This window comes from Argentina silus (assembly GCF_951799395.1).
Source record: "Argentina silus genome assembly, chromosome: 9".
Classification (NCBI taxonomy): domain Eukaryota; kingdom Metazoa; phylum Chordata; class Actinopteri; order Argentiniformes; family Argentinidae; genus Argentina; species Argentina silus.
In genome coordinates, this window is record NC_139663.1 from 9,352,462 (window position 1) to 9,372,302 (window position 19,841).

Genomic DNA, 19,841 nt, shown 5'->3' on the forward strand with positions numbered 1-19,841 from the left:
ATCCCTTTCTCGATTTGTGATGTCGATATTTGTGGTTTAGATTAACAATATAACATCCTATCGTTACTACGGAGATACAATTACTTCAATATGTATTGTTTTCCATGTCGCATTCACATACGTCATAGAACTGGGACACGGACAAGCTAGGTTGACCGTTAAATTAAGGATGGAGGTAGTAGCTAGCTAACTTTGAACGAGTTGTACCAGCATACTATAATTGTCAGAAGCTTTCGAGACACAAAAAATCTTGTTTGACAACGCCCAGTATTGAGTTTCAAATCAGATTTAGTCTAATTAAACGAGCTCATGTCATGTAGCTAACTGAGCTTGATGGTGACCAGTTGGTGCTGCAGTTGCACATCATGTAATATAACCACTTGTACATATTGCTTCCTATTTTGTTCAGAAGCTTATCATATCACCACATTATAGTGAATTGCTAGATATCCAGTTTTTGATACTGTAAGTAGTCATCAATGTCCCCATTCCACTTGGCCAGAACAGACCTGCTTTCAACTAGTATGCGGCAAACACTTTTTGTGTATGTGATCTTTACTATGAAGTTAATATTTTATGGGGTAAGGTTTTCTCACTGAGCAGCTTGACATTAACATAACTGCATTCATTCATTGGGTTTTCTTGTCTCACCAGCTTGAATAATGGGGCACGAAAGGGACAAAGAATGTAATATAACGATTTAATGTGAACTCAAATAACGCCAGTTGTAGCTTAGTGAATGTTTTTTTTTTTTTTTTCAATGTATCACCACTGTTGAGGAGTTGGTGCAGTTTGCATTCAGACATATCCAGACTGCACTTGTTGATGGCTTTTGTAGCACCCTGCTATTTCACCTTTCACAATAACATTAAGAAAATAACTAGACTCAGTGTATCGTTTATTGTCTTCAATGTTATTGTGTTGTTCTTTCCAAATGATTGCAGTGAATAGTAGTTTGGAAGCTAGCTAGCCCCCCACAGGTGAAACTAGAAACACTGCAGCGGGCCAAGGGCGGAGCGACTCTTAGGATTGGCTGTTGCTGAGATACCATGAAGAGTGACAGCATTTCAGTCTTCCGGTTAGAATGATAGGGTGAGGAGTGTGGCAGAACTTACAGGAGCCACAATGGCGGTTGTTGTCTCCTTCTGACGGGGCTGTGGATGTTATTAAATCCACTATCATCGCCCTAAAGATAGGCCTGGTTGATTCCCAGAGCCATTAAAAATAAACTGGAACATCTACTGCACATGAATATACTATAATTTCTGATCAACATCAAATTTCTAAGAGATAAAAGTATATTAAAGGGAACATGTAAACAGTACCAACCGGGTCAAGTTTTCATTTTGTTCGTGAAACAACATCGCCTTTTAATGACGGCCTCTGTTTGTTTCCGAACTCGAAACCGTAAATCTATGGAACAATAACACCTTTACTAAGCTTGGCACCGGACAAGGGAAGCTTAAGGGGACTTTTTTCCTTTCATTTTTTACGAAACAGCATGCTAGCTACACAGCATTAGCTAGCTAGCCAAATAGAAACGAAGAAGAAAGCTCCCATTTCTTGTTTAGGCCTTTTTCAGCCAGTCACTCTGACAAAGCTGCCCAATGAACGGGCATTTTTGCCATTAGCAAGCTATCTTGATATTTGTTTGCTTTGACAAGCGCATGCAGCCGACCTGATTGGAATGAACTCGGATAATGCTTGAGGACTAAACGTGGGCTGCCTTTTTTTGGTTTGTTTGCCTGCATTGAACACTTGACATCCTTTGCCGGATTTTGGATTACTACTCTCCCGTTAATGTATTGTCTCAGCTACAGAGGCCCACGTTCGGGAGAGGGACCGCTGCTGACGTGAGGAATGCCTGGGTCGGACCGACACCATGGGACCAAGAGGAAGCCGGAATCTAGCTCTAGCATTGCCCTGCAGTCTCAAACAACGAGCGGCAACAGCGGGCTACACCAGTCCAAGGTCCCGCCTAATACCTCTGTGGGAAACATGACGAGCAAGGACGGTAAGCCTCAACTAAAGTCGTCAATGTCATCCTCCTCCTCCAAACGCAAACGGCATAAATCAGCCAAACATGGTCGTGAGTCCTCGGTGGCACAAGGCCCTGTTTTTTCTACCCTCAGCTCCACGGCGCCTCCTGCCGTTAGCACAGTTAAGCCACTGGTAGAGTATGACGATATCAGTTCCGATTCGGATACCTTTTCGGACCCACCTACTGCAAAGCCTGCTGAGCGAGGGGTGGGCGAACGGTTAGAACCTGCCACAGAATATGGTAAGGGAGACGGGGGCGGGGCTGTAGGAGGTAGAGAGAGCCGGTCGCACAAGCACCGACACTCTCGCAAAAAGTCCAAGGATCCTAGCAAAGTTCGAGATTCTGGGGAAGGGCCTCAGACTAGTAAGAAAAAGAGTAGTAAGGACCGTGAAAAAGGGAGTTCCGGGAAGAACAAGGAGAAAGTGGCCCCGGTGGCATCCTTGTCCTCAGGGTCCCGGCGTCAGGGTCAGCTGGAGGCAGATTTGGGGCCAAAGCGTGGGGAGTTGCCTCCTTCCTCACAGGCACAACCTGTGGCCAGCGTGGGAAGCACCACATCTTCCTCATCATCATCTCGCAGCAAAGAGGACGGCCGCTCAGGGAAGTCTCGCAAGGACAAGCAGCAGCGGCGAGAGGGAAAGGGGGAGGGCAGCCGGAGTTCCTCTCAGAAGGGCCGGGCAGAGAGGAGCCACCGCAAGTCCTCGAAGTGCCACAAGTCCAGCCCTAAGAGCAAGGCCTCAAGCAGGGGTAGCCCTCGCCGGAAGGGCCCAGCTCCTGCTCAGTCCCCCAGCCCTAGGAGAGGGGCTGGCAACGACAGCCCCATGGGTGGTGGGTATGGCCAGGATGGGGAGGACAGCTACCACCACAGGCGCCGGCAGGCCCAACAGAGCCCCAGCCCCTACCGGGAGATGTCTCGGCGGAGCCGGCAGAGGTCAGACAGCCCATACGGCAACAGGCAGAGGTCTTCCAGCTACGAGAGGGACAGCAGCCCTTACTCCAGGAGACGCTCCATCAGTCCCTATGGCAACCGCAGGTCCTCCAGTGCAAGCCCCATGTCTCGGTAAGTATGACCTGGCCCAGGCCCCGCCCCCTTTGCATTTTGCCTGTCTCATGTCTCAACACATCACCTCTCTTCTCTCTCACCAGCTGAGCTGAGCTTTGGCGTTTCATGCATGTTGAGGTTCTTATCTGTTATATAGACGAGTGGGCCCCTGGAGCAGTTTTAGTTGTGTGTTTGTGTCTCTTTGCCCTCTTTTTGTTTATGTCTGTTCAAGGTCTGTTTGTGGAAAAATGGGAAAGAGCAGAATATTGAGCTGAGAATAAGAACAAACCAATACCTGCAGCCTCCTGTTTTCATAGCCTCAGGATAGGGAATGACTAGGCCAGGTTGCTCTGGTTACAACTAACTTTGGCTGATGATATGACATGCATGTTGTTATTGACATGATGACATGTTATTGTATGTTGAGATTAAATTCTGAGAGCCGATTCGTGTCACCATGTGCTGTGGATGGGGGAAGGGAAACCTGTAGAAGTCATGAGAAGCACATGGCTCTCCATGTCCAAGCCACTCGGGGCTTGTGTGTTCTAGACTAGTGAAAACCTCAGAAATGCTCGGGTGGTCTTTGGAATGGGAGAGGGTTGGGAGGGGGAAAGACTAAACTATTGAGGGATGGGGGTGGGTAGGCTGTTGACATTCAGCCATTTTGTGTTGGCTCAGAGTGGACCTTGTGCTCTGGCTTGTCGAAGGGGGGCATATCCTAAAGATAAAACTAGGCCTTCTGTTGTGCTTGTTGAAAGGGGAGATCTCTACTGCTGGACTCTGCTAGCGTAGGTTAGCTAATTAGACCCAGTCCCTTACTGATAGACATTGCTCCACATAGATTTAGCATGAAGGCTTAGACCCTTTGTGAGTTTTGTTTGTTTGTTTGTTTAGTGAAGAGTAGGCTAATGAGATGCTTCAGCTCAAGGTTGTATTCAGTTTATGTTCAACCCCCTAAGTATTAGCCTAGCCCTAGAACAATGTTCATATTGTCTCAGTCTGTCAATAGGGTCCCAGTCTTCATGGTGTGTCATGTTATAGTGTTATGTGTCTTGTTATAGTGTTATATGTGTCATGTTATAGGCCTATTCCCGGGACATACAAACACAGTTTCTTGTTTGTCTGTCCCAAGGGTAGCTGCAGTAACACCATATATCCATAAGGAAGCCCAAATTCAAATTAAGCCCTAATTGAGAGAGGGGGGGGGGGGGCTTGCAAAAATAGTAGCCTACAGGCTTGTATTCGGCGATGCCACTTTTTTTCCCGTTGAGCTGAATACCTTTTGAATTGACCTCATTGTTCTTCCTCAACACAGTAATGGTTATGCAGAGTATAGACTAGACAGGAACTAGACAAACATCTGTAGTGACAGGAAGGAAACAGTGCACAGGAAAAATGGCAGCACATGTATTTTAGAGCAGCAATGGGTGGCATGATGCGTGTGAAAGGAGAACATGGAGACTGTTGCTTTCTCCCAGCAGCCATCTAGAATGCAAATATATGTGTTGAGTATGTTCCGGCCTGAAGGTGCATTCTGCTTGATTTCCACAATTTCACGTTATTCCTTCTCATAAAAAACAGGTCAGGTGAATTTTGTCAAAATGCACCACTCTCCTCTGAGTCTGTAAACCCAAACAGTGGTAAAGTAGGGTCACGTGACATGACTTGGGTCTGTCGGACTAGGTCTCTGGTTCAGTGAATGTTTTGTTAAAGTCCTCTTTCTCTCTCTCCAGGCGCTCTGCTCGCTCCCGGAGTCGCTCCCCGCCACCTTTCACCTCGTCCTCCCGCCGCTCCTCCTCTCGCTCTCGCAACAAGAAGCACTCGTCCTCTGGCGGCGCGGGGGGCGGGTCCCACAGCAGCCGGCCCGCCAGCCGCTCCCCTCCCTCCTCCTCTCGTCTGCCCCTCAACTCCAGTCTGGGGGCGGAGCTTAGCCGGAGGAAGAAGGAGCGTCAGGCTGCAGTGGCTGCGGCTCGTGGCTCCTCCCCTCCTCCCCCACGGAAGACCACAGGGTCCTCCTCACGCCCCCCTAAAGCCGAGCCCGCCCCACCGGAGAAAAACTCTGTCCCAGCTGTGGACCCCCAGCCCCCACCTACTGCGCCCGTGCCTGAGGACACTCCTGTTGGGGAAGAACAGGGCACCGCGCCCCCACCATCCACTTTCTCATCTCCTGCACCCCCTCTGCCACCCAATCAGAGCAGCTCACTGCCCCCACCCCCTCTGCCACCCTCCACTTCCACCGAGCCTCAGCCACCCCCACCCCATTCAGAAACCAGCCTTCCACCCCCAACCAGCCTTATCCAGTCCAAATCTCCTGCCCCCCTCTCCACACGCAGCCCTGCCCGTCAGACACCCCTCCACAAGACCTCCACCCTTCCCCCCCTGCCTCTGCCACCCATGCTACTGGGAGACTGCCGGGACAGGTGAGCTGGAATGCGCACACACACACACACACACACAGACGCACACAGTGGATTCACACCTCAACTAATCCTCATTTCACACACACTCTGAGCTCACTGGTCCAGTCTTGTTAAACAGGTCGTCTTCAATTACTTTAGGGTTGGGTTTCAGCCAGCTTAAAGCACCTCATGTCTGCCTGCAGTGCTGGAACTTGTGCTGGGCAGTGTATTTATACATAGCATTGTCTGCATGTTAAACATAGGATTCTTGCATGCTTTACCTGCCATTAGATTTCAAGCCTATAAACTAGTCTGGAGAACACAAACTCCTAAAGGTAAAACTATGACTTGGAAGTAGTTGAGACTTAGTCGTAGACTTAGTAGTTGTGACTAGTAAGTCCTCATTTCTTTTATTTTTTTCTCCTTCCTCTATTTGCCACCTGTCTTGCCTCGTTCCATATCAGCCCAAAGAAGTCCACTCCCCCTCAGAGGTCTTCCAGGAAGGAGAAGGAGGTGCGGAGCCGGCCCTCGCTGATTGACCTGCCGCTGCCCCCCGCCCTGGCCGGGGGTGACCTCTCACCTCCACAGTCCCCCGTCCACAGAGCACCTCCTCCACCCCAGTCTGTCTTCAAGAAGAGACCAAAGTGAGTTCTCCTCCTCTCGTTAACCTCCTATGTCCAGTTCCACTGTAACAACCCTGCACTAGCGATACCTGTTTGAAAAACAACCTAATAAAAAATACAATTATACAGTTCTCAAAATACAGTTCTTGTTTATATTTGGAGGTAAAGGACAAACCCCAACTTGAAGATATTCAGACTTGGCAGGACTCTCAACATAAAACAACAAGTTCAAAGTCAGGAATTAATACATTTGAAGTTCATGAGCTGGGAGGGCTGTTTATTTTGCACCTGTTAGCACAACTGTTCACTTTTCTGGTGCAGCAGGTTGAATGACTACGCTGACAGGTACTTGGCAGATTGCGCACGCTGCATCCCGGTGTAGCACTGATGGAAGTCTGAGTCTGAGCTGCTCTTCACATTCTGCCCACTCATTAGGTTTTGCGGTCTTCGCTATGGTGAGCGCAAACAGACACAGAGCGACTGGGGCAAACGTTGTGTGGACAAGTTTGACATTATCGGCATCATCGGGGAGGGCACCTATGGACAGGTGTACAAGGCTAAGGACAAAGACACAGGTGAGCACATGACGTGGTGACGTCTGTACGCTGTATGTGTGTGTTTACATTTGTACGGAATGAACGAGGAGAATACATTTTTTGGTTTTGTGAATGATTGCATCCCCCTCTCTTAGGTGAGCTGGTAGCTCTGAAGAAGGTGCGTCTGGACAATGAGAAGGAGGGCTTCCCCATTACGGCCATCAGGGAGATCAAGATCCTCAGGCAACTCAACCATCGCAGTGTGGTCAACATGAAGGAGATTGTAACTGACAAGCAGGACGCCCTCGACTTCAAAAAGGACAAAGGTCAGTTGGGGGTTGTGTGTGTCTGTGTGTGTCTCTGTGCGTCTCTGTGTGTGTGTACCTCATTCCTCCGCTCCCCCTCAGGTGCTTTCTACCTGGTGTTTGAGTACATGGACCATGACCTGATGGGTCTGTTGGAGTCGGGTCTGGTCCAGTTCTCCCAGGAGCACGTCCGCAGCTTCATGCGTCAGCTGATGGAGGGGCTGGACTATTGCCACAAAAAGAACTTCCTGCACAGAGACATCAAGTGTTCTAACATCCTGCTCAACAACAGGTACACGGCTCAGTCAGGATATTGACACACAGACAGCGTTGTTCATGCTAAAAGTGTTAGTTATGTTGTTTTACTAGTGTTGTAGTAGTACAACATGCAGAGTTGCTCCTAGTGGCTGTAATTACAAGAGTAGGATTACGGTATTTCTCTACACGCTATCTTCTACCACTGCAATCCAAAATCCCCCACCTCAGGCTAAATCCAATGTTCAACGACCCCCTCCAGTCAAGACCTAAGATTTTAAGGTATATCAATATACAACCATGTAGATTGATCTTTTTATTTACCCAACCACCCTAAGCATTCATTTTTGCAGTCCAAACGTTATCTACCTCAACCTGCAAGTTCACCTGACCAGGTCACAAATAGAAGCGCAGATAATCCTTGATAACAAGTGCAAACAAACACAACATAATGTGAAGCAGTAATGACAAGGAATAGACATGTAAACACACACCAAATACAAGTTATTTGTTGGGAATATTGGGCCACTACTGTACCCTCAGGCTATGCACCTTTATGCATTGGCATCAGTGTTTGTTCATCCAGGCTTATCCTCCTCCTGGTCATTCTGCTCCAATGCCTCATCAACAAATTATGTTTGGGTCGCCTTGAATTTCTGAGAATGATTAGCGGCCGGGTCGAGTATTGTGCTAGCGTCGTACGAAGCAGTAGGCCTATGTTTCTGATAACAGACATGTTGATGTGGGCCCAAGTTGGAAGAAGGGTATCCAAGCATATTAGTAGCCTGATAGAATCAATGAAACAAATCTTCCCGCTCTGATATTCTGCCTCGTTTGGCACAATGTTTATGAGTGACTGAGTCTCTGTGTCTATTATCATCACACAACCATGTTCACCCCTCTGGAGGGGAGGTCTTTCATGATTGACTGTGGTTAGCGAGTAGTGCAGCGACCTAGATGCGTGTTGCGTTGAGACAGGTTGGTTTTGTTATTGGGAGGATTGGGTTGTCTGGCTGCTAACCTCTCTCCTTGCTCTGTGTTTGTTTCTCCTCACACAGTGGTCAGATCAAACTGGCTGACTTTGGTTTGGCTCGCCTCTACAACTCAGAGGAAAGGTGAGGAATAAGAGCTTGTCGTCTGTCTGGATTTGTTGCTTTGAAACGACTGTAAGATTATGCTAATGATAATTAAATGAATGATAAATGATAATATACTAGGATTTGAAACTGATTGTTGAAGTCACTTACTTCACCGCTCACTTCTGTGGAGAAGTAATAAACAACACCTTTCCATGAACTTGCATTTTGTCAACGCCTATTCTAGGAATTCTCCACTAGATGGTGCTGTCTACTGCATTAAAAGTACTCCCTCTGAACCCCATTGTTGAAAGCTGTAGTGCTTGTGTTTGGCCAGTGGAGGGCATAGGCGTGCTTTATAGGGATGTTGAATCTCACTGTCACCTTCTCTCCCTCCCCTCCAGTCGGCCGTACACTAATAAAGTAATCACGCTATGGTACCGCCCCCCTGAGCTCCTCCTGGGAGAGGAGAGATACTCTCCAGCCATTGATGTGTGGAGCTGCGGGTTAGTACACCTGTCTGTTAGTACACCTGTCTGTTAGTACGCCTGTCTGTTAGTACGCCTGTCTGTTAGTACACCTGTCTGTTAGTACGCCTGTCTGTTAGTACACCTGTCTGTTAGTACACCTGTCTATCTCTGTCTCTCAGTAAAAAGCGTTGATCATAGGACCTAACAAAGCTGATCTGAATGCAGACAAGTTTGATTAGGCGTTTCACTTCAAAGGAGACCATTACACGGCTGTTTTTCAGAGGAGAGGGGGGAGAGAGAGGAGGGGAGATTCTGCTTTCTCCAAACACTCTCTCTCTTGCTCTCTCTTTCTCTCTCTCTCACACACATCCAGCTCAGAAAAGACTTACAGCTGCTTGCTTGTCCACAATCCCTTAATGCACGTGTCCTCAAATCATATCTTGTACAAACATTCACACTCTTAACACATTCTTCTTCCCATTGGAGAACATGAGACCGCACTCAACTAATCTATTCACATGGTGTGACCATAATACTGATAGAACAGTTTGAAGTGGTTAGTACGTGTCTTCCAAATGCGCTTAAAGCTTAAAATGATGCTACATATAGGCATATGTCAGGCGCAGCTTTTCTGCTAATTTAGCTAATCTAGCTGGTAGAACTGACAAGTGATTAACTGTATGTATTGGCTGTCTGTTCACAGATGTATACTGGGAGAACTCTTTACGAAGAAGCCCATCTTTCAAGCCAATCAGGAGCTTCTGCAGCTGGAGCTCATCAGGTATGCCACTGTAAAAGCCAGATGGCTCAATCCTGTACCAAATATCCTCTTCTGACCTCTGTTCTCTGATATAACATTCTCTCTCTCTATCTCTCTCTCCCCCTTCTCTCTCTCTCTCTCTCTCTCTCTGTCTGTCTGTCTGTCTCCCTCTCAGTCGTCTGTGTGGGAGCCCGTGTCCGGCTGCCTGGCCTGATGTCATCAAACTTCCCTACTTCAACACAATGAAACCCAAGAAACAGTATCGACGAAGACTACGGGAGGAGTTTGCCGTGTATGTACACCCCGCCGTTTAGAATGTCTGTTTTCACTGAGTCTGCCGTTCCATGACGGGGGTTTTCTGTGTGAAACTTAACTACTCTCTCTCTCCCGATTCTTTACCAAAGTCTGCCTGCTCAGGCTCTTGACCTGCTGGACCGCATGCTGACCCTTGACCCTGCACGGCGCTGCACAGCAGAGCAGGCTCTCAATAGTGATTTCCTGTGTGACGTGGAGCCCAGCAAGATGTCCCCGCCCGAGTGAGTGTCTCTCTTACTTTACCTTACCTTACCTTACCCTGCTCTGTCAACACCATCTTCATTCATACTTACATTTCTGCTTCTTTCCCTTTCTTGCGCATACCTCCTCATTTTAATATCACCCCTTACACTCACTCTCTCTCTCTCTCTCTCTCTCTCTCTCTCTCTGTCTCTCTCTCTCTCTCTCTCTCTCTGTCTCTCTCTCTCTGTCTCTCTCTCTCTGTCTCTCTCTCTCTCTCTCTCTCTCTCTCTCCCTCCCTCTCCAGTCTTCCTCACTGGCAGGACTGTCATGAGCTGTGGAGTAAGAAGCGGAGGCGTCAGCGACAGAGCGGGCTGCCCGAGGATGTGCCTGTGCCCAAAGTGCCCCGAAAGGACCCCACAGGGGCCTCCAGTGGAGAGAACAGCCGGCCCCAAGCTAGCCCTGCTGGAGCTCCGCCCCCACCCCCTGGACGCCCGCCCTCTTCGGCCATTTCAGCCAATGAGTTAGCAGGTCAGACAGACAAGTAGCAGTATATGACTAGTACACGCCTTTGATTCTAAACCTATTTTACAAGAGTTACCAGGCAAAATAGTGACAGTAAAGGAAGGAATGAGTAACAAGATACTACTACTACTAATACAGCAACATTAAATCATGGTCCTAAAAAGACATTCATAGATATTTAAAATTCATTAAACTCCAAAAAACAAGGATTGATTGATTGCAGCGTTGTTGTTCTGCATCTGAAGTGTGTGGGTGTGCCTGATGGTTCTCCCTCAGCAGTCTGCTGCGTGTGCCGTCTGTAACTGTGGTTTCTCTCCTCTGGCGGTGCGCAGGCCTGGGTGCTGCAGCGGAGCAGCTGAACCAGACAGAGCTGGCCGTACTGCTCAACCTGCTGCAGAGGCAGACAGACTTCAGCCTTCCCCAGATGGCCCAGCTCCTCAACGTGTCCTCCAACCCTGAGAGACAGCGGCAGCTGGAGACCCTCAGCCAGTCTCTGTCTGCTCTCACTGAGGCCTCCCACCACCAGGGGGCGCCAGAGGACCAGGGCAAGGGCCCCGCAAGGTCGGCCTCACAGCCTCCCGAGCCTCCCCCAGAGCCCCAGCAGCCCTCCCCAGCCCACGGTGGCGAGCAATCCCTCAGCCAGGACGACCAGACCAACCTCCTGGCCCTCCTATTGGGCCAGCTCATCAAGCCGCAGGCAGAGGGGGCAGAGCAAGGTGACGAGAGTAATGGCATCCAATCAGAGGAGGCGGTGACTCGCGGTGCATCCGCCTCCACTACTGATCGCAAGGGCAAGTCTGGGTTCAGTCTCTAGGGGGCGGGGCAGAGAGCACCTGGTTTGGGGGACCTCACAGGGGGACTGGTGGATGGGATGAGGAGGCGGAGATGGGGCAGAGGTAAACGCCCTTGCATTGGTGGCCTGTCATGTGGAGGTTGCGTCATTGCATAGAACCATAAACACTAGAGGGGTGCACCCCCCCTAAATGATCTGTGATGACTTGGGCAGTGTCATGTAGTCAACTTTCTTCATCTTCTGTGGTTGGAGAGAGCGTCCTGCTGTGCTGGAGTGTCCACTTGCAGCAGTATCAACACAGCTCTAGTGTCTCGCTTCGATCAGATAAAAAAGAAAAGAAAAAAGAGCACCAGTAGATGGCGTCATGCTCCTGAAAGGCATTTACGATCTGTAGATTAACCTATTGAAAAAGGAGAAGGCCTCCCATTAATCCAGTTGGCTGCTACCTTCCTAGCTCACCTAGTTGACTACATGGTGCTCCTCATGCTGTCACAAATGCAATGAATGAGAAAGATAAGACTGCTTGAACGATGGTTTAAATATCTTGTGTAATGATTCCATCCCGCTCTTCGGAAGCGGTTGTACATTTCTTTTTAATTAGCTGAGATGATAAAAGAGAAAAACCAAATGATCAAAATAAAGTCACCATAGCTGCTTTTTTTTTTAAACTATTAGTTAGGTTTGTGTGAGTTAAGGGCTGGCAGAACTTCTTTCATTTGTAGGGGTATCAATCCATCTGCCCCCTCTCCTCCCCTCTCCTCCACATCCACTGGCAATCCCTCCCCCACACGTCTGTCTCACCCGCCTCCCCCTTCAATGGCTTCCGTCACCCACTCACACATAGGTGGAAACAAATACATGAAGTTGGCAAGTCCTCAAGATGTCTGACCAGAGTGTGGCTTCAAGTGACCCTGGTCACATGGACTGGGCTTTGGGCACATGGACTTCTCTCATTGGTGTGAATCTAGACCAGGAGAAAGTATAGTTTTACCATGTCAGAATAAAAGGTTCACACTGAGATCTCCCCTTCATCCTTTCCTCCCGCTTCTCTTTCTCACTCTGTCTTTCTCTCCTTTTTATTTTTCATTCCCTCTCATGTTACAATTTCTCCTTTCTTGGATTGTTCTTCTTTACATAAAAGATATTCCTTTCAAAACAGTCTGTAATGTCAGCCTTTTTATGAAGTCTAATAAATTATCAAGCGAAAATAAATGTTTTGAACCTTAGACCTCACCTGCATGTGTTTCTTTTAACCTTTATTTAGATCACACATTCATTCATTTTTCTTTCTTTATGTTGTCTTATTGTCACATTAGCGTAACCTCACATTAGCGGTCTGTAGAGCGAGAAGAACTGTAGAATTCCTCTCTGTTGTCTGTCCAAAGTCCCCCTGCTGTTGCCACTGTAATGGAAACAACCTTGTTGCCTTGGAAACAACTGTGGCAGCAGTGTAGCTCCGTCGCCATGACAGCAGACTGAGGAGGCCTTTTGGAGCTTTATGGCCTTAGATTCCCCCTGCTTCTCTGTAGAATGGAGGGCAGTTTTCACCCAAAGCCCAGCCTCTCAATCTGAATCCCCCTGCTCCTCTTATTTCTAAACCACTGTTATTTCTTTCAGATTTGTTTTTCCAGAGTTTTATTTTGGATCTTTAGTTTGAGGGCCACATATTCTCATTAACCAAATAGTAGAATGGAGAAATGCTAAATCCTACATTTCTGGACATTGTTTTACGAATACATTGAGTAAAACATAAAAATAAAAAAAACTTTGTATTAGCTCAGTCTGGAGCTGAATGCTTTAGTAGGAGCAGCTGTAATCGTCGGGTCAACACCTCCAATAGAATGAAGCACTCCGTTCTTTGATCAGTAGTTATATTCATGCATTTTAAATGCGTCATTCACACAACCATGTGAAGGAATTTCTGAACCTGGGATTTTTCTTTTAAATAAGCTCCTTGAGTTTATACATTTCTAACATCAATCTCCCATGCAGACCTAGGTTGTGTCTCAGATACCTGTTTGTTTGAACCAGGAAGGCAAGGGGAGAGGATGCACAGGTGACATTTGAGATTAATCTATGATGTCATTGTTTTATATTTATTTATTTATATATATATGATTTGTTATAAAAGATACTCAGTTTGTGCAGTATTTAAAATACAGTTTTACAGTTGAATTTACATTCTTTATTGGTTCAGAAGGGTTTAGATTTTCGGGCTGTGATCTGCAGCTGGTGGTAACAGTAGGAAATGCAGCTCCCTATTTTCTGTTGCAACAAAGTACAAACATTTAGGCCTAATTGGTTACTAATATGATGACATTTTGTCAAATGAAAATTAGAGAGTGTGGAACTTTGACTGGCAGATTTTATTACAATGTCTGATTCTCTGCCTTGTTTTCTCTTCATACTCAGATGGTGCTGTCACAAAGCGAAAACAGACCGGGGCCAATCAGGTCCCTCCATCCTCAGGGCGCCCCCCCTCACCGCCTGGGCCTCACCCCTCTGCCCGCCGCCCCCCTGCCAAGCAGCCCAGCTCTGAGCCCCAGCCTGGCCAGGACATCAGCCCCGCAGTGGCAGCCGCCCTGCTGCAGCTTATCTCCCAGCAGGACACTGAGCCTGTGGCCTCTCACCGCAGCAGGGACCACTCCCCTGCTGTGGACACCCCCGCACGAGGACAGCCACCTCCTCCTTGGACGGCAGACTCCCCTAAACCTTCCCTTGGGGTTGATGCTCCAACAGGACTCTCCAATGCTGCTCCTGCCCCAGCTACTGCGGCACAGTTCCCCAAGGACCAGGACCTCCGCTTTGCTCATGGAGCTGCCCGCTGATCCTAGGTACTCTGGTTTAGAGACCTGGGGGCGCCAGCAAGCTTCACGTACAGGGACTAGGGCCAGGGAGAGGAACAAGGGACACCTACTGATAAAGATACGATAGACCAGTGTCTCTCTAGGTGAGAAAAGCAGCTTTCCTTAGCAGGTTGCTTTGTTGAAAATCTGAGGAATGACTAAGAATGTCTGTATGGAGGAACAAGGCTTTTGGGCCGTGTTTAGAGGAGACCCTGTTGTCAAGACAGTGTTGGCTAAAGGACAAAGCAGACTGAACAGGCTCTGGGTGGAAAGCCTTGATGAGAGTTCTGGACCTGGGACGGGTCCAACCTTACACACTACCCAATCCATGACGGTGCCCCTCCTCCTCCTCCTCCTCCTCTTCCTCCTCCTCCTTCTTGAGCCCCTAACTGGATGATGTAGTTGGTGAAAAAAAATGAGTGCCACACATGGAATGTGATCCGCTGTGATTTAGTTTTGTTTCTTTGCAAATTAAAAAGATTGTTATGTACACTGCAGTGGCCACTAATAATTAGGCTGTATGTGTGTATGGAAATCTGATGTGTCATGGGTTTCTACCTGCAGGTAAATGGGTGGTGGTGGTGGTGGGGGGGGGGTTAGGTAGAGAGGGGGTTAAATGTGGGGCACAGATGAAACACTGGGATTCAGATTGAGTTTACTGCTCATCCTTTCATGCTCGCTGGCTCCTTATCTTCAACCTTGTGCCTCCTGTATGACCGTAGCGACCCCTGAATGCTCTTAAGCCCACCCACAAGAGGAGAAAAAAAATCGTATCTTTTGTTTTCTTCTGTTAAGGAAGGCACATCCAGAGGAGAAATGACAGGGCTGAAATGAATTGCGATGATTTTCTGTATCTTCAGCCAAAGGTACTGTCTAACATGGTGTTCTGGTCTCTCGTCTCCCACAGCTGTCTCTCTGGCACACCTCTTCTGTGTCTGCTTAATTGGTTAGCCTTACATGAAGAAATACACACATTCACTTAAAATTGACTCTCTTCTGCAGTAACCATTCGCAGCTATGACAGCTTTCACCCTCCCTCTTAACTACCCTCTCACTAGAAAACGAACCACCTTTCTAATGGACTGCTCCACTATAAGCACACCATTCTCTCCTGAATTCTCTGTTGGACACAGTTTACAAGCTGGACACCCTCCCTCCTATATACTGACAGGAAACCTGTACACACACACATACACACACCCCTCTAAAGCTTTGCCTGGTGGTCTCTGATGGTCTTATTTCTGCCCTCTGCCTCCCTGCCAAACTGTGCAGTAAATGCATTTTTGTGTGATTATTTTCTACTTAAAGACAAAGTTACATGCTGAAATTGGTCCATGGTTTTGTTTCCTTTTGCTTTCGGATGGGGAAGAGAAATCTGACTGGGTTTCATGTGACTGTCAAAGATGATATTTTGTAATATGTGTTTTCTTGGTTCAGTTTATTAAAGGAACTCATGTGACTAGATCAACTGTGTGTTTGTTTTATTTTGCATGAGTCACAGATGTCACATGGCCACTAGGTGGCACCATCTCTCTCTCTCTCACACACGCACACACACACACACACACACATACAACATTCCATATAAATCTTGTTTATATGACAGCTATCATAATAAAGCACTTCTGAAGTCCATGTTCGTTTCCTAATGCACAATATTAGAAAATAAGTTCAATTTCATTTGCTCCTTATTCAAGGGTGGGAGGTTGGGGTGTCTTTACGGGAGCTGGCTCAAGGTATTTACAGGTCTAGAGCTCGATCGCCTCTATGGCTGAAGGTAGGTTGAAGTCCACTTGCGTCCACTGGATTTGACTGAACAACCTCAGAAGCGGCAGGTGAGCTGGACGTCACAAGATGCCCTGCTCTTGGGCCGACTGCACACTGTTGACAACAAAAGGACAAGTCATTAAAAGGCTGAATGATAAAAGACAGTGAAATACACTGCACTACTTAATGACTACATTAGCCTATATCAGAGAGAAACATAAAGCCCAACTTACATATGAGAGCGGTGTAGGATGTCCCCTGTGCCATCTTCCGCGCCTTCTGAGTTTAAACTGAGGACGCCGGGCAATAGTCTGGTTCAACAGCACTAGACCAGCTGAGGGTGCTGCTCCGCGCCCTGGGCGGTTGGGAAGGTCACGTTGATCCTCCGAGCTCTCCGACTCTAAGTTGGTGATTCTTTGGGACCTCCGACGTGCGGGGAAATGGTTTAATAATGCGACGGGTGGCTGTACGGCCTGCGTCGAGGATTGTGTCGTCGAAGACTGCGGCTCCTCGGGTGGTACATTAGGGGGTAGAGGAGGAAACCTTGGTGGGGGCATCCAGGTGTAGATTGGTCTCGGAGACATATCCATTTCACTGGAATTACAAAAGATGCCTGGAAATAATGTAGGTATGGTTATCCAATGTTTTGTTAAGAACAGTGACAAAACATAGCCTATAAAAGTTGAGCGGTACATCCGATTACATGAATCTACATTGAAAACCATACCTTATTTTTCCAAGGTGGGAAGTTGACCACACGAGAGACCAGTTGTTGAATATAATCAACCTAATGCCATGTCCAGCCATTTTAATTGTCTTGGCACGAACAACACTTTTGGATGATTGGGGGACAGAGCATGGACCACACCTGATTATTTACCGTAACAAAGACAACAGCTTGATCGCTTAGCAGAGCTGTAGACATATCTTTACTTAGGCATTCGAATTCATGATGGGCTGAATCCCAAAACGGACCCCTGTCTCCTAAAGAAATGCAGATGTCATGATCGTGCACAATTATCACTCTACAAAGGCAATTGTCACAGAATGCAGAAACAGGTAGGCCGAAACTATGTAATTTCCTTCGTATTCATAGAGTAACCATTACACCTACTAGGATATGAACCCGAATCGAGAAGGTGGGAAGCCGTTGGGAAAGCAATACCGAATAGGCAGAATAAACGCGTGCGTGTGACTGTCCACGAGCGTGCGCATGCACAAGTGTGTTTTCTCTCCCCGTGACTATTATACCACAGACTATTGCTACACTTGGCACGCTTACAGACTCCCCCCCTCCTGCCCTACCAGCCAGACACAGGCCCAGCTGAGCCCTCTGGGTGAGAGATCCTTTTAGAGTGGCAGCAGTGGGAGCCTCACCTGCCCTCTTGCAGTGTGTGAATGAGAGTTCAATGTGTGTGTCCATGCATGTGGTCTGTGGATGTGGCAATTGAGTGTGTGTGTGTGTGTGTGTGAGTGTGTGAGTGCCCTTGTCCATGGGGGCTCCACATGATAGTGAATGTACTGTACCCACAGGGAGTTGCCACAGGAGAAGTAGTGGGCATGGCAGCCAAGTCACAGAGACAAGATGAATAAATCAGGGTTGAGGAGAGAGGAGGGGGGGGGGGGCGCACAAGGCTCTGCCATCAATCAGAGTGGGCACCTTATGGAGAGTGCCCGTAAATGTGTCATGCTGCCATTCTGATTCTCATACTCACTGTGGCACAGCCTGACAACCACCCACAATGGGGGTAAGAGCCTCCATTTTGACTTGTCACACCCAACAACAGCTTGTTCTACATGGTCAGTTTAGTTGTTCTGAAAAATGATTATAGAGGGACAGGAGAGTCGACTCAAATGGTTAGGAGGATGGTTAGGTATATGGTCCTGGAAGTCAACGATAGGCCCTGAGGACAAATATTCTGTATGTAGAGTTGGTATTCCAATAGAAACACTTTAGTGAGTTTGTCTGGAGCAACAGTGTCTGTCTGTGTAAACTAATAGGCCTATGCACGTGAGTGTGAATGTGTGTGTGTGCTTGTGTATGTGCCTGTGTGTGTTTGTTGGACCTCCTGTGTGTTTGCCTGTATTCCTGTGTCTGGGCCTCTGTTGACTCCCTGCGCCCTGCTAGGGTTTGATGTTGGGTTTGATGACTGAGGCTCTTTGATCAATGTCTGTGTGTAAACTCAGGGAGGGGAGATGGAGACTCCCGCAGCCCCAGAGCTAAGGCACACAGACACGCACGCACGCACGCACGCACGCACGCACGCACGCAGACACACACACACACACACACACACACACACACACACACACACACACACACACACACACACAAACATGCAGGCAGTGCTGAACAAGTGTTGCATTGAAAGCTCTTAAAAAGTTGCAGCAATAGTTTTGGAAATTAAGCATTCCTTTTCTAATGGCTGAACATTTACAGCAAACCTCCCCTCTCACGGCTAAGATTGTAAACATTGAAAAACATTTTAATTATGAATGCAACTCAGGCTGTGAAAGTCAAGCACAATCTTCAAAGAGACCCCCCCCTGTCTTATCTTGACTTTCTTTGCAACAAAATTTTATGTCAGTCATTCCATTTACGGTTACATCTTTATTTATGTGATATTTCAAAAACGGAATGACTTTATTCCTGCATTGATATATGTTTTACTGCTGCATCTGAGTGCTTTATTGCTGCTATAACATCATCACTATTTCATCTCAGTTTATAGTTTAGCGCCAAAATGGTGGCACACTCTCTTTGCACTGTTATTTCTCACACATGACTGAAACAGTAAGCTGTTCAGAATACCACCATAGAGCATGGTCAATAGGTTGTAAAATATGTTCAATATCCCTCAAGATAGTGACAGAATCAAGTCATTGGCTATCTATTGTCCTATGCTTGAACATGTGCTGTAACAAAATATTGTTGTGTCAAGAATGAGTCTTTGTAATTCCACAGACTCGTTTTTGTTATATTCTATATCTTCTCATTGTCACTATGGAGGCTGATGATAACACTGTTAAAACACTGTACGTCTCAGACTGCATTCTCTGCAAGTCTACAATTCCTCATTGACCTTAGACTTTCATGCAGAAAAGCCACTACCTACTCTGCATAATCCTGCACTTGTGGACGGAACTAACTCTGCCGACTCTGACTCTGACGACTCTTTCTGTTGGCACTGCCTCTTTAAGAAAGCAGGGGCTGCTGGGAAAGCAGTCAGTCTGGGAGGGGGTTTGGGGGAGGTGTGGGGGGGGGCCCTGCAGGACCATTTGCGCTGAAGCTCATTTGCACAGCGACACTTAATTGGCTACAACAATTAATTAATGTGTTGGAAAGTTGGCACAAAAAGTTCATTTAAGAGGGTTTTAATAAGCAATTAGAGGAAAACCAGAGGAGAAAGGGAATTACCAGAGAGGAAAAGAGAAGAGAGGAGAGATTGAGAAGAAAACCTGGCCACAATGAGCAGTGTGAATGTTGATGCATATTGGTGCATCAAACTTTCTACTTATCCTGCCTTATGATCCAAACACATACAGTAGTTTTGTTGACATAATTATTAATGTCCTGTCATTATTATGTCATAACTCCACTCACTGAGATCGTCATTACAATTCTTAAGTAGACTTAAGCCGGTCCTCTGTATTGTGTGTGTTGCCCCCCCCCCCCTCCATCCCCCTAACCGCCTGTCCCAGTGCCCCCGCCCTCCCAACCCCTTGTCCCAGCACCCAGTGTAAAATATCGCATGACTAATGAGTGGAGCAGGTTGGAATCCTGGGGAAGATGTCCTTGGAAGACGAATGCATTTTCAGGAGAATAATTAACTTAATTAACAAATTCACATGCATATTCATCAGCCTATTAATGTCTGCTCCGCGCTGCTTGATGAGCAATGCGGTAATAA

At 47.4% G+C, this 19,841-nt stretch overlaps 1 protein-coding gene across 2 annotated transcripts; it reads left to right on the forward strand.

Annotated features, from left to right (window-relative positions):
* Positions 1 to 1,133: 1,133 nt before the first annotated feature.
* On the forward strand, positions 1,134 to 14,731 carry cdk12 (cyclin dependent kinase 12). 2 transcript variants are annotated; one of them, XM_083677538.1, is made up of 14 exons: positions 1,134 to 3,098; positions 4,814 to 5,500; positions 5,944 to 6,123; positions 6,538 to 6,677; positions 6,794 to 6,964; positions 7,046 to 7,235; positions 8,257 to 8,313; positions 8,679 to 8,780; positions 9,448 to 9,525; positions 9,680 to 9,796; positions 9,909 to 10,040; positions 10,307 to 10,530; positions 10,857 to 11,315; positions 13,730 to 14,731. In XM_083677538.1, exons 1-14 carry the CDS (start codon positions 1,861 to 1,863, stop codon positions 14,143 to 14,145), a joined length of 4,191 nt encoding a protein of 1,396 aa, XP_083533664.1. In that variant the 5' UTR covers positions 1,134 to 1,860; the 3' UTR covers positions 14,146 to 14,731. The 2 variants fall into 2 exon arrangements, with proteins under 2 accessions (XP_083533664.1, XP_083533665.1); XM_083677539.1 differs by having other exon boundaries at positions 10,857 to 11,240.
* Positions 14,732 to 19,841: the final 5,110 nt, after the last annotated feature.